This window comes from Pan paniscus, chromosome 14 (genome assembly GCF_029289425.2).
Source record: "Pan paniscus chromosome 14, NHGRI_mPanPan1-v2.0_pri, whole genome shotgun sequence".
NCBI lineage: Eukaryota > Metazoa > Chordata > Mammalia > Primates > Hominidae > Pan > Pan paniscus.
Genome location: NC_073263.2, coordinates 97,199,138 through 97,211,656, shown reverse-complemented (window position 1 = coordinate 97,211,656; position 12,519 = coordinate 97,199,138). Strand labels below are relative to the sequence as shown.

At 41.8% G+C, this 12,519-nt stretch overlaps 1 protein-coding gene across 1 annotated transcript in view; it reads right to left on the bottom strand.

Moving 5' to 3' along the window:
• Nucleotides 1–12,110, bottom strand: part of DNAJC3 (DnaJ heat shock protein family (Hsp40) member C3) — a 120,318-nt gene extending 108,208 nt beyond the window's left edge. Inside the window, exon 1 of the mRNA XM_034936863.3 lies at nucleotides 2,042–12,110. Within this exon, the coding sequence (XP_034792754.1) occupies nucleotides 2,042–2,123 (82 nt within the window). The 5' untranslated portion in view covers nucleotides 2,124–12,110. The remainder of the gene's footprint in view (nucleotides 1–2,041) is intronic.
• Nucleotides 12,111–12,519: the final 409 nt, after the last annotated feature.

Below are 12,519 nucleotides of genomic sequence, written 5' to 3'. Positions count from 1 at the left end.
GGTCCCATCAAGACCTAATGAATCAAACTCTGTAAGTGGGGTACAGCTCTCTGTTTTAAAAAGCCCTCCATGTGCGATTCTGATGCACACTCAAGTTTGAGAACCATTGTATTAAACCTCCCAGGAAATAACCTTCTTGTTAATTACAAAAAAAAAAAAAAAAAAAGTGCTGATTTTTTTTCTCAGCTGCCATCACTTAAAAGTGCTTGGACTCACATGATGTTGTCAACTACTTAACTTCTGTCTCCAGCGTGCACACAAAATGAACTTTAGTAAAACCTTTGGAGCCTCAGTTCCCTGGTCTGTAAAGTAGGAATGAATACCACACGCTTTCGTGAATAAGATATGGCTTACAGAAAGGCTCCTTTCTTTCCTTTTTCTGTTACCTGTACTAAGTCCCTGCTATTTTACACAGACAATGGTCCTAAAGAAGACACTCTGGCACTCCTCTGAGAAATGTCACCAGTGCCTCCTACACAGAAAACCTCTCAAATGTGGTTTTCTTATGGAAAATACCACAGGAGGGAAATGAAGAGTTAAGAGTCCTTACAGACTCATATACAGAACAGCAATTCTAAAAAGGTGGTTCACAAAGTAGTGGGAAAAGCAATCATTCAAAATTGTGCATCTCTGTAACTTAAAAAAAAAATCACCATTAAACAGAACATAGGCAACTTTCTCTTAAGTGTCCAAAATAAATTATTAATGATAACTGGAGATAAATACTACAGATGAGGGATGGTGGGGAGCGGGGGCAGGAGGAATGAAGCTTTTGAAAATGCAAAAGAACTAGAATATATGACCCATATTAAAGTGGTACAGACCTTCAAATTCCAATCCCCTAGATTTTTCTGGGGGCAGCCTCACTGTCAAATTCTTTGTCCCAATGTTGCCACACTATGTGTTCTGATTTGGGGTTCAAAAAATATGGTTACCAGGGGAAGCAAAAGCAAAATCCCATTGCTATGGGTGACACCTAAAAACTGGGGAGTCCTACTTTAAAAAAAAAAAGTTGAGAACTTTCAGAAGAATTCACTATAAACAATTCCCAATTTTTAGTTCCTCGCTCCCTTTGAATGGAATACTGAAAGGTTTAATTTGACCTCCTTGACAACTAGCCCTTTTTATGGGGATGAAAATAGATCAGTGCATGTGATGTGTCATTACACTCGAATATTTCGCACAGTAACCGCGCCAGAAGCATTCGTTAAATCGGCACTATCAACTTTAATTCTTACTCCTCCCCGCTGCCATCTAAGATAGGGCAGCCCTCTATTTTCGCTATTCTGGAGTAGCCAACATTCCAGTCTGCAGGACTGAAGTGAAATTTAATCGTTCGTATCTTTTTAAGGGAACCTTTTTACAGCGAACTTGGAAAAGTAATGCCAGCCATACGTTGAATGACACCATGTTGGGAGTTGTAAAACCACAAACTCAGTGCCTGGCCGTCCGGGAGATGGAATTCCAACAGCGGCTCCTCATTGCACCAAACTAACAATTTCTCCACACGACAGTGCATCTTAATGGGGATGGTTACACACTTTTTAAATAGTCAACACTGTCCCCTCCAACTCCCAGCCGGACATGACACTCCTTCCCCACCCAAGAACTCCAGAGCGAAGGAAGTCTTTTGGCCACTTTAGTGCCTCCTCCCAGCCAGCACCAATGACTGACAGTGTCCCCAGGCGCCCAGCGAGGGTCCCAAGCGAGGCCAGGACCCAAAGGCTGCCCAAGTCTCCGCGTCCCAGGACGTCCTGAAGTCGCAGCCCGGTGCCCCCGCACCCCGCCTCCTCCGACTCCTGCGGCCCCGTTCCTTAGTCCAAACCCGCTGTCCCGGCCCCGCGGCCCGCCAGTCCCCTCGATTCTTCCCCAGACAAACCCGGAACCGGGCGCGGGCTCAGGCCCAAGCCAGGCCGCGGGCTCCCCCAGCGCTCGCCCCACCTCCCGAGCCGCTCCGGGACAGGCGCCCGGGCGCAGACGGGAAAGCGCGGGGGGCCTGGTCCGGGAGCCCACTTCCTGGCCGGGGCAGGGCAGGACTCACCTTCGTACTGCAGATCCACCAGGACTAGCAGGAAGGGGAATACCGAGCCCAGCCGGCTGGTCACGGAGCCGGGGGCCACCATGTCCGAGGGCTCGCGAGTCAAGAGGAGGAAAGGTGTGTGGCCCACCAGCACGCGCCGGCGCTCCGGCAGCAGTTGCGCCCGCCCGCCCGCCGTCGGCTCTCGCTCAGGCCTCAGCGGCTCTGGAGCCCAGCAGAGGAAGGCAGCGGTGGGCAGGGCCCGGGCGACGCTACGCCCCAGAGCGCCACCGCCATCCAATCGCCTTCTTTCTGGCGGCTTTCCTCCCGGGCTCGCCGGGGTCGTGGTTCGCGCTGATAGGCTGCGGAGGCCGCCGCCCCGCCCCGTCCCTGATAGGATAACGTGGAAGCACGAGACGAGGCTGCGCCCGCCGGTCGCGGAGCTGTCAGCAAGCTCCAAACCGCGGCTGCCGCCGGGAGGGAAGCAGACGGGGAGTCGGTGGCGACCGCCGAGTCCGCATGCGCAGGCTGCAAAGGCCCTTTTGGGCCGGTCCCGCCGCGCTAGGTTGGCGAGTGGGACTATTTGATCCTTCCCAGGTTCGCCAGCGTGGTGTTCCGAGAGGAAAGCGCAGCCGCAGCGTACGAATGGGAAGGCCAAACACGGTCCCGGGGAGTCTGAGGGGAGCTGCAGGGCGCCTGGAATTGGGGTCTCGAGTGAGCCGGTAAAAACCGCCTTCCGCTGAGCGTCCCGGAACAAATACTGTCTGAACTGAGCCGTAAGCAAGAAACGGTCAGGAGAAGCTGGGGCGATCTGATGATTAGAACATTTCAGGGACTACCAGAGAGAAGTGCGTAATTGCTCTAAGGCAGGTAGGTAATTGGCCTGGAAACTTGGGAACGCCCCGCCCCGCCACCCCGACTTTCAGCAAACCACCGTGCCCAGGAAAAAGAGCGATTGTGGAAGACCCTGTGAAGAAGAGACCAGGAAGGCACTGTGGCTTAAGAGAGCAAGGCGTTCCTGAATGCAGCCAACATCAACTGGTAAACAAAAAACTGTGAGAACGGATCCTGAATCTTGCGCTTACCAGGGGAAATTCAGGAAAGATATGAACCTGAGCAAGATGAGGTTGAAGTTACTCAATGCGGCATTAAGCCTGTTCACGGCCACTTCCTCCGGCGTCACCAACACACACACTGTACACCAGCAGTATTTTTACACGGGGTATGTGTGTTAAGTACTATCAAGTGCATAATTATTACTTCACCTGTATTTGCTGCCTTGATACCATTAGAGAAACTCATGAATTATAAATAGCATAGTGAATTTGTGATTCCCTGAAGATATACTAAGGTGGACTTTTAAAAAGGCTTCTATTCCAAAGGGAACTAATATGGAGGAAATGGTTTCGAGAAAGAAAAAAGAAAAAACGGAGTCCTTGATTAGTTGTGGGGAAGGCAACATAATGTAATGTGAAGAATAAAGGAGTCAGATCCAGGAAACCCCATAACTATTATGTAAGTTATCTTCATCTGTAAAGTGGTTAGGATGCTGATAGTCTCAAAGGTTTGTTTTGAGGTTTCATGAAGCAGATAAATGTTCTTGTAAATTGTAGAATGTTATACCAGTGTTACTCATTATTCTAACAAGAGCAGAGTAGTGAAGAGAGGCTCCTTCAGAAATTCCTTGGGATTTTTTTTTTTGGCTTCTGTTTTTTTATATCACAAGGTAGTGTCTCTGAAAAATGGTAGATTATTTCAATGTCCACAAATATGCAGGTGTATACATTCAATTGAGGTACTGTACCCAAGGCAGCCAGCAAAATGCTGAACATAGAAAATAACTTTGTAAACAAAATGCAATATTTCTAGACTGTGAGTTATCACCAGTGTGCTGCCTATGACCCTGGCCTTAAGGAAAAAGTAGCAGAGCTGAAGAAGTTCTAAGGATGGAAATTAAAAATTTTTAAGGAGAGAATAGACTTCATGTTATAGGAAATAAAAATAGCAAGGGTCTTCAATGGTGAGTGATTTTGAGATTAATTACGTAACTATGAATTCTGTAATATTAGAACTAAGCTTTACAAAGCATTCCTTAAAAAAAGATAATTTTACAACAAAGGTAACATTAGACAGAAAAAAATGTACAAAACTAAAATTATATGATTAATGTTTGGGAATGTTTCCTCCAATGTTCATCTAGTCATGGTTTTCACGAATCACTCTTGCCAATAAAACCAAAAACCAAAGTAATCTAGTGAGTGTAAGAAAAGTTACTGTAAATATGTTTGCATTCGTCAGAATCTATGGAGTCTTTTTGAAATTAAACATTAAATCTCTACTGTAATTCATACTGTTAATTATAGTAGCAAAAGACTTAAAAAACAATGGTAGCATATTTATGATATATCCAAAATTAAGAGTATTATGCAATTTTTATTAGGTTGATCTATGTTTATTGACTAGGAAAAACAATGTTGGTAGAGAGGAGTGAACAGATCTAGAACATATTTTGGAGGTAAAGGGAATAAGATTTGTTTAGGAATTAACTATGAGGAGAAATAAATGTTCAGAAACAAGTAGAGCACTTATAAACACCTTTTTGTGCCAAATTAAGAACAAAAAAGTCAGCATTAAGTTAATGCCACCATATACATCCTTCCACATTTATGTTTACAAACTTGTGCTTTTATTTCTAAGAAACATTTCTAGGCTGGGCGCAGTGGCTCACACCTGTAATCCTAGCGCTTTGGGAAGCCAAGATGGGAGGATTATTTGAGGCCGGGAGTTTGCGACCAGCCTGAGCAACATAGCAGGATCCTGTCTCTGCAAAAAAAATTAAAACTAGCCAGGTGCGGTGGCTCGTGCCTGTTGCCCTAGCTACTCAGGGAGACTGAGGCAGAGGATTGCTTCAACCCAGGAGTTTGAGGTTGCAGTGAGCTAAGATCATGTCACTGCACTCCAGACTGAGCAACAGAGTCACACTTTATAAAAAAAAAAAAAAAAAAAAAAAAACTAGGTTTTTGAACTTGCTTAATCAAAGAATTTGTTTAAACTTTTAAGATGCGTTGTCAGATTATCTTTCCCTAAAGGAATAATTTCTATTCCTATCAGCTGTTTATATTCCTGCCTAGTCACCATCACTAGATATAATTGATTTTCAGTTTTTGCCAATCTGAGGAATACAAAATGACCCTTATATGTCAAATTTACAGTTTATTTTCAAGGATTTTGGGATTCTGATCAAATTTTGGTACCTTCATATAAAATTTGGCTGTTATATCACATCTTGTCTTCTCTGCTTTCCACCCTCTTTTATGTTGTTTCTTGGCTTCTGGCCGCATGACTATAATCTCCGCTTTTGTATTCGCATCACCTTCTGTCATTTTTGACCTTGCCTCCGTCTTACAAGGATCCTTGTAATTAATTATATTGGGCCTGCTGAGATAATCCAGGATATTCTTCCTACTCAAGTTCCTCAATTTAATCACATCTGCAAAAACTTCCTTTTGCTATAGAACAATGACAGGAGATTAGAATGTAAACATATTTGGGGGACCGTTATTCAGCTTAACACAATACGTCCCCCTTCACCAGGTGGAGCTTATTTTCCCTCCTTCCTTGAGTGTGGGCTGGACTTAGTGACTAACTTCCAAAGAACAGAGTATGGAAAGGGAGGAGGAGAGTAACTTCATAGTACAGAAACCTGGAAACACTGTCTTGGCCAGGTGGTCAAAGTTAATATCATCAAGTCATGTTGATAGCATATACTCCCAATATACTGTGATGAGAAGGGCAATTCACCTCTGTGGTATTCTCAAAACCTATAACCCAATCTAGTCTAAACATGAAAAAAAAAATCAAACTAAAATTGAAGGACATTCTATAAAACACCTGATCAGTATTCCTCAAAACTATCAACGTCGTGGGGAACAAGGAAAGATTGAAATACTGTAACAGACCAGAGGAAACTAAGGAAACTTAATTGATGACTGAATGCAGTGTGCTGTATTAAACTGGATCCTGGAGAAAATAGACATTAGTGGAAAAACTACTGAAATATGAATAGTCTCAAGTTTAATAGTAGTGTACCATTATTACTTTTTTAGTTTTGACAAATGTACCATGGTTATGCAAGACGCTAACAATACGGAAAAATAAGGGGTATTTGGGACCTCCCTGTATTATCCTTAAGCCCTTACCTGAAAGTTGTTTCAGCAATAGAAGTTTATTTAAAATATTGTGAAGGGCCTGAGTATTTTTAAATCAACTGCAGTGACTCTCTTTTGTGTATTTGTGTCCAGATGAGTTTTTCTGCATCAAATTTTATCTCCTCTCCTTGCAGAAGAAGGAGAATTAGCCCTTTACAGAGATAACAGTTGCCTAAGCCAGCTCTTTTCTCCTCTTTTTGATGTTCTTCTCTTTTTCTCTCAGTTTGAAAATTGTAGGTTATTTGAGTTTTTAAAATATCTATTGTTACATACACATTGTAGTTATATTCTAGTCCAAACAATCTAGTAAAATATCTAAAAGAAAAATGCTGTTCACTGTATTTTTTATTTTTAAAATGTGAGTGAGTGCATTTAAATAATAGGTTGTGTTATTATAATTATGAGCTAAAAGTTTTGAAGTGTGATTTAAAGAGTCTTTAACATTACAATTCTGGACTACAAAGTGTAAAAATTGTATTTTAAAAGGTTCATGTACTGTTTCCGATAAATAGATGAATCTTTGATCACTGGAACGTGTTAATACTAATTTAAAGGCAGCTATATATCTTCTGATTTTATAAGAAATTAAGTACAATATTATATTTTATATGCAATGGGTAAACTCTTCAAAATTTAAGCTTTCTTAATTTCTAAATTAAGTGACATAATGACGTGTCTTTAAATAGGTTTGATCTTATAAAATTTTTGTAATAACACAAATATAAGGACTTATTATTTTCCAGATTCTCACATCTAAATCCAAACATATAAACACAATTGCATTAAATATAAATGTTATAAACACAATAATTAAACGACAGATAATCAAAATGGATTTTGAAAATAACATGAGGAAGACAGAGCAAGATAGCCAAATAGAAGCCTCCACCGATCATCATCCCCACAGGAACACCGACTTTGACAACTATTTACACAAAAAAAGCACCTTCATAAGAACCAAAAATCAGGCGAACAATCACAGTACCTGGTTTTAACTGCATATTGCTGACAGAGGCGTTGAAGAGAGTAGGAAAGGCAGTCTTGAATTGCCAACATCACCCCTCCCCTATCCCCTGGCAGTGACTGTGTGGCACTGAGAGAGAATTTGTTCATTTGTGGAAGGAGAAAGGACAGTAATTATGGGCCTTTGCCTTGAAACTTAGTGCTGCCAACACCCATGGAGGGAGCATTTATATCAGCTTTAGCCAGAGGGGAATCATCCGTTCCAGCAGTCAGAACTTCAGTTTTGGCAAACCTCACCACCGTGGGCTAAAGACCTCTAAGGTTTAAAATAAACTTGAAAGGTAACCTAGGCCACAAGCGCTGCAACTCCTAGGCAAGTCCTCTTGCTGTGCTGGGCTTAGAGCCAATGGACTTGGGGGCTATGTGACCTAGTGAGACACTAGGCAGGGTGGCCAATGCGGTGTGCTTGTATCACCCCTCCCCCAACTTCAGGCAATACAGCTAGCAGCTCCAAAAGGGACAACACCACCCCCACCTTCCACTTGAGGAAAGGAGAGGGAATAGTAAAGACTTGTTTTGCAACTTGGATACCAGCTCAGTCACAATAGGATAGAGTATTGGGCAGGGTCATGAGGCCCCCATTGCAGGCCCTAGCTCCCAGACAACATACCTAGACATACCCTGGGCCAGAGGGGAACCCACTATCTTAAAGGGAAGTACCCAGTCCTGGCAGGATTCATCACCTGCTGATTAAAGGGCCCTTGGGTCCTGAATAATCAGCAGCGGTAACCAGGTAATACTTGCTGTGGGCCTTGGGTGAGACTCTGAGGTATACTGGCTGCAGGTGTGACCCAGCATATTCACAGCTATGGGTGGCTATGAGGAAAGACTCCATCTGTTTAAGAAAAGGAGAGGGAAGAATAAAGGAGACTTTGTCTTATAGCTGAGGTGCCAGCTCAGCTACAGTGGGGAAGTAAACCAAGTGGGCTCTTCGGGTCCCTGATTCCAGAGTTGGCTCCTGGATGGCATTTCTGGCCCTGGGCCAGAGGGGAGCCCACTGCCCTGAAAGGTGAATTCCAGGTATGGCAGCATTGACCACAAGCTGACTACAAAGCCCTTAGGTCTTAAGTGAACATCAGCAGAATCATGGCAATACTCCCAGTGTCTTGTGATGTTGGTGGACATGGGGAGAGACTCCTCTGCCTGGTGAAAGAGGAGGGAAGACTAGAAAGGACTTCGTCTTATGATTTCAGTGCTAGCTTACCCTCAGTAGAATAGAGCACCAGGTAGATTTCTAAGGTTTCTGACTCCAGGTTCTGGAGTTACTGCTGCTGACTCCTAAACAGCATCTCTGAACCCACCCAGGGCTCTGAGGAACTCGCCATCCTGAAGAGAAAGACAGAAAGCTAGCTGGCTTCACTGCCTGCTAATTGTAGAGCCCTAGGAACTTCAGCTAACATAGGTAGTAGCGGGTGGTGGTTACAGTGGGCCTTTGGCATAACCCATAGCTGTGCTGGCTTCAGGTCTGACCATCCACAGTCCCAGTGATGGTGGCCACGGAGGTACTTGTGTCACCCCTCCCCCAGCTACAGGTAGTGTTGCCGGATGTCAGGGACCCCGAATGGAGGGACCAGCTGGAGCTGCAGCAGAGGAATACAAATTGTGAAGATTTCATGGACATTTATCAGTTCCCAAATAATACTTTTATAATTTCTTATGCCTGTCTTTAATCTCTTAATCCTGTTATCTTTGTAAACTGAGGATGTACATCACCTCAGGACCATTGTGACAATTGTGTACCAACTGATTGTAAAACGTGTGTTTGAACAATATGAATCAGTGCACCTTGAAAAAGAACAGAATAACCACGATTTTTAGGGAACAAGGGAAGACAACAGTAAGGGCTGACTGCCTGCGGGGTTGGGCAAAAAGAGCCATATTTTTCTTCTTGCAGAGAGCCTATAAATGGACGTGCAAGTAGGAGAGATATCACTAAATTCTTTTCCTAGCAACGAATATTAATATTAATACCCTGGGAAAGGAATACATTCCTGGGGGAAGGTCTGTAAACGGCCGCTCTGGGAATATCTGTCCTATGCAGTTGAGATAAGGACTGAGATACGCCCTGGTCTCCTGCAGTACCCTGAGGCTTACTAGGATGGGGAAAACCCAGCCCTGGTAAGACCGGTTCTCTGCTCTCGAACCCTGTTTTCTGTTATTTAAGATGTTTATCAAGACAATACATGCACCGCTGAACATAGACCCTTATCAGTAGTTCTCCTTTTTGCCCTTTGAAGCATGTGATCTACTCCCTGTTCTTACACCCCCTCGCCTTTTAAAACCCTTAATAAAAAACTTGACGGTTTGAGGCTCAGCGGGGCATCACGGTCCTACCAATATGTGATGTCACCCCCAGCAGCCAAGCTGTAAAATTCCTCTCTTTGTAATCTTTCTCTATTTCTCAGCTGGCCGACACTTAGGGAAAATATAAAGAACCTACATTGAAATATTGGGGGCAGTTCCCCTGATAAGGTAGCTCAACAGAGAGAGATAGAGAGAAAGAGAGACAGACTGATTCTGTTTGGGCAAAAACAAGGAAAAAGAACAAGAGTCTCAGCCCAGTAATCCAGAGAATTCTTTCGGGTATTATCCAAGACCACCAAAGCGGTACCTCTATGTGTATGAAAGAACTACAATATTACTGCATTTAGGGGCCCACTAATGCAGATATGGCTGCAGTGACCAAAAACTTAGATCACAACATCCAAGTCCATTTGAATACCTGGAATGCCTTCCCAAGAAGGATGACTACAAACAAGCCCTACTGTGAAGACTGCAATAAATACCTAACTCTTCAATGCCCAGACACCAACAAACATCCACAAGCACCAAGTCATCCAGGAAAACATGACCTCAGCAAACAAACTAAACAAGGTACCAGGGGCGAATCCCAGAGAGAGAGAGATATGTTACCTTTCAGACAGAGAATTCAAAATAGCTGTTTGGAGGAAACTCAAAGAAATACAAGATAATGGAGAGAAGGAACTTAGAATCCTATCACATATATTTAACAACGAAATTGAAATAAGTGAAAAGCAGAAATTATGGAGTTGAAAAATGCAATCAACATACTGAAGGCATCAGAGTCTCTTAATAGCAGAACTGATCAAGCAGAAGAAAATAATAGCTTGAAGACAGGCTGTTTGAAAATATACACTCAGAAGAGACAAAAGAAAAAAAGAATAAAAAAGAATGAAGCACACCTACAGGATCTAGATAATAGTTTCAAGGGGGAAAATCTAAGAGTTACTGGCCCTAAAGAGACGGTGGCGGGGGGCGGGTAGAAAGTTTGTTCAAAGGGGTAAAAACAGAGAACTTCCCAAAACCTCCCAAACCTAGACAAAAATATCAATATTCAAGTACAAAAAGATTATAGATCACCAAGCAGATTTAACCCAAAGACTACCTCAAGGCACTTAACAGTCAAACTCCCAATGGTCAAGGATAAACAAAGGATCCTAAAAACAGCAAGGGAAAAGAAACAAATAACATACAATGGAGCTTTAATATGTCTGGCAGCAGATTTCTCAGTGGAAACCTTACAGGCAAGGAGAGAGTGGCATGACCCATTTAAAGTGCTAAAGGAAAAAAAATGACCTTAGAATAATATATCCAGTGAAAATATCCTTGAACCATGAGGAGAAATAAAGACTTTCCTGGGCAAATAAAATCCATGGGATTTCATGAACACCATACCAGTCCTACAAGAAATGCTAAAGGGGGTACTTTAATCAGAAAGAAAAGGATGTTGATGAGCAAAAGAAATCATCTGAAGGTACAAAACTCACTGGTAATAGTAAGCACACAGAAAACCACAGACTATTATAATACTGTAACTGGCATGTGTAAACTACTCAAGTAGAAAGACTAAATGATGAACCAATAAAAATAATGACTACAACAACTTTTCAAGACATAGTACAGTAAGATATAAATAGAAACAACAAAAAGTTAAAAACCTGGGGGATGAAGTTAAGGTGTAGAGTTTTTATTAGTTTTTGCCTAAATGTTTGTTTATGTAAACAGTGTTATTATCGGCTTAAAATAATGGGTTATAAGATAGTAGTTACAAGCCTCACAGTAACCTCAAATCAAAAAACATATAACAGATATACAAAAAATAAAAAGCAAGAAATTAAACCTGCCACCAGAGGAAATTATCTTCACTGAAAGAAAGACAGGAAGGAAAGAAAGGAGGAATAAAAGACCACAAAACAACCAGGAAACAAATAAAATAGCAGGAGTAAGTTCTTGCATATCAATAATAACACTGAATGTGAATGGACTAAACTCTTCAATCAAAAGGTATTGAGTGGCTGAATGGATTAAAAAAAATAAAAACAAGACACAATGATCTGTTGCCTACAAGAAAAACACTTCACCTATAAAGCCACACATAGACTGAAAATAAAGGGATGGAAAAAGATATTTCATGCAAATGAAAACCAAAAAAGAGCAGGAATTGCATTACTTATATCAGATAAAATAGATCTGAAGACAAAAGCCATAAGAGACAAGAAGGTCACTATATAATGATAAAGGAGTCAATTCAGCAAGAAGATATAACACTTGTAAATATACATGCACCTAACACTGGAGGACCCAGATGTATAAAGCAAATATTATTGGAGCTAAGGAGAGAGACAGACCCCAATACAATAATAGCTGGAGACTTCAACACCTCACTTTCAGCACTGGACAGATCTTCCAGACAGAAAATCAACAAAGATACATCAGACTTAATCTGCATCATAGACCAAATAAATGGTCCTAATAGATACTTACAGAACATTTCATCCAGTGGCTGCAGAATACACATTCTATTCCTCAGCACATGGATCATTCTCAAGGATAGACCATAAGTTAGGTATAAAACAAGTCTTAAAACATTCAAAAAATTGAAATAATATCAAGCATTTTCTCTGACCACAATGGAATAAAATTAGAAATCAATAACGAGGAATTTTGGAAGCTACACAAACACATGGAAATTAAACAATATGCTCCTGAATGACCAGTGGGTCAATGAAGAGATTAAGAAGAACACTGAAAATTTTCTTGAAACAGACAATAATGAAAACACAACATATTAAAACCTATGGGGTACAGTGATACTAAGAAGGAAGTGTATAGCTATAAGTACCTATATCAGAAAAGAAAAAAACTTCAAATAAACCAACATAACAATGCATCTTCAAGAACTGGAGCAGTAAGAGCAAACTGAACCCAAAGTTAGTAGAAGAAATAATAAATATTAGAGCAGAAATAAAT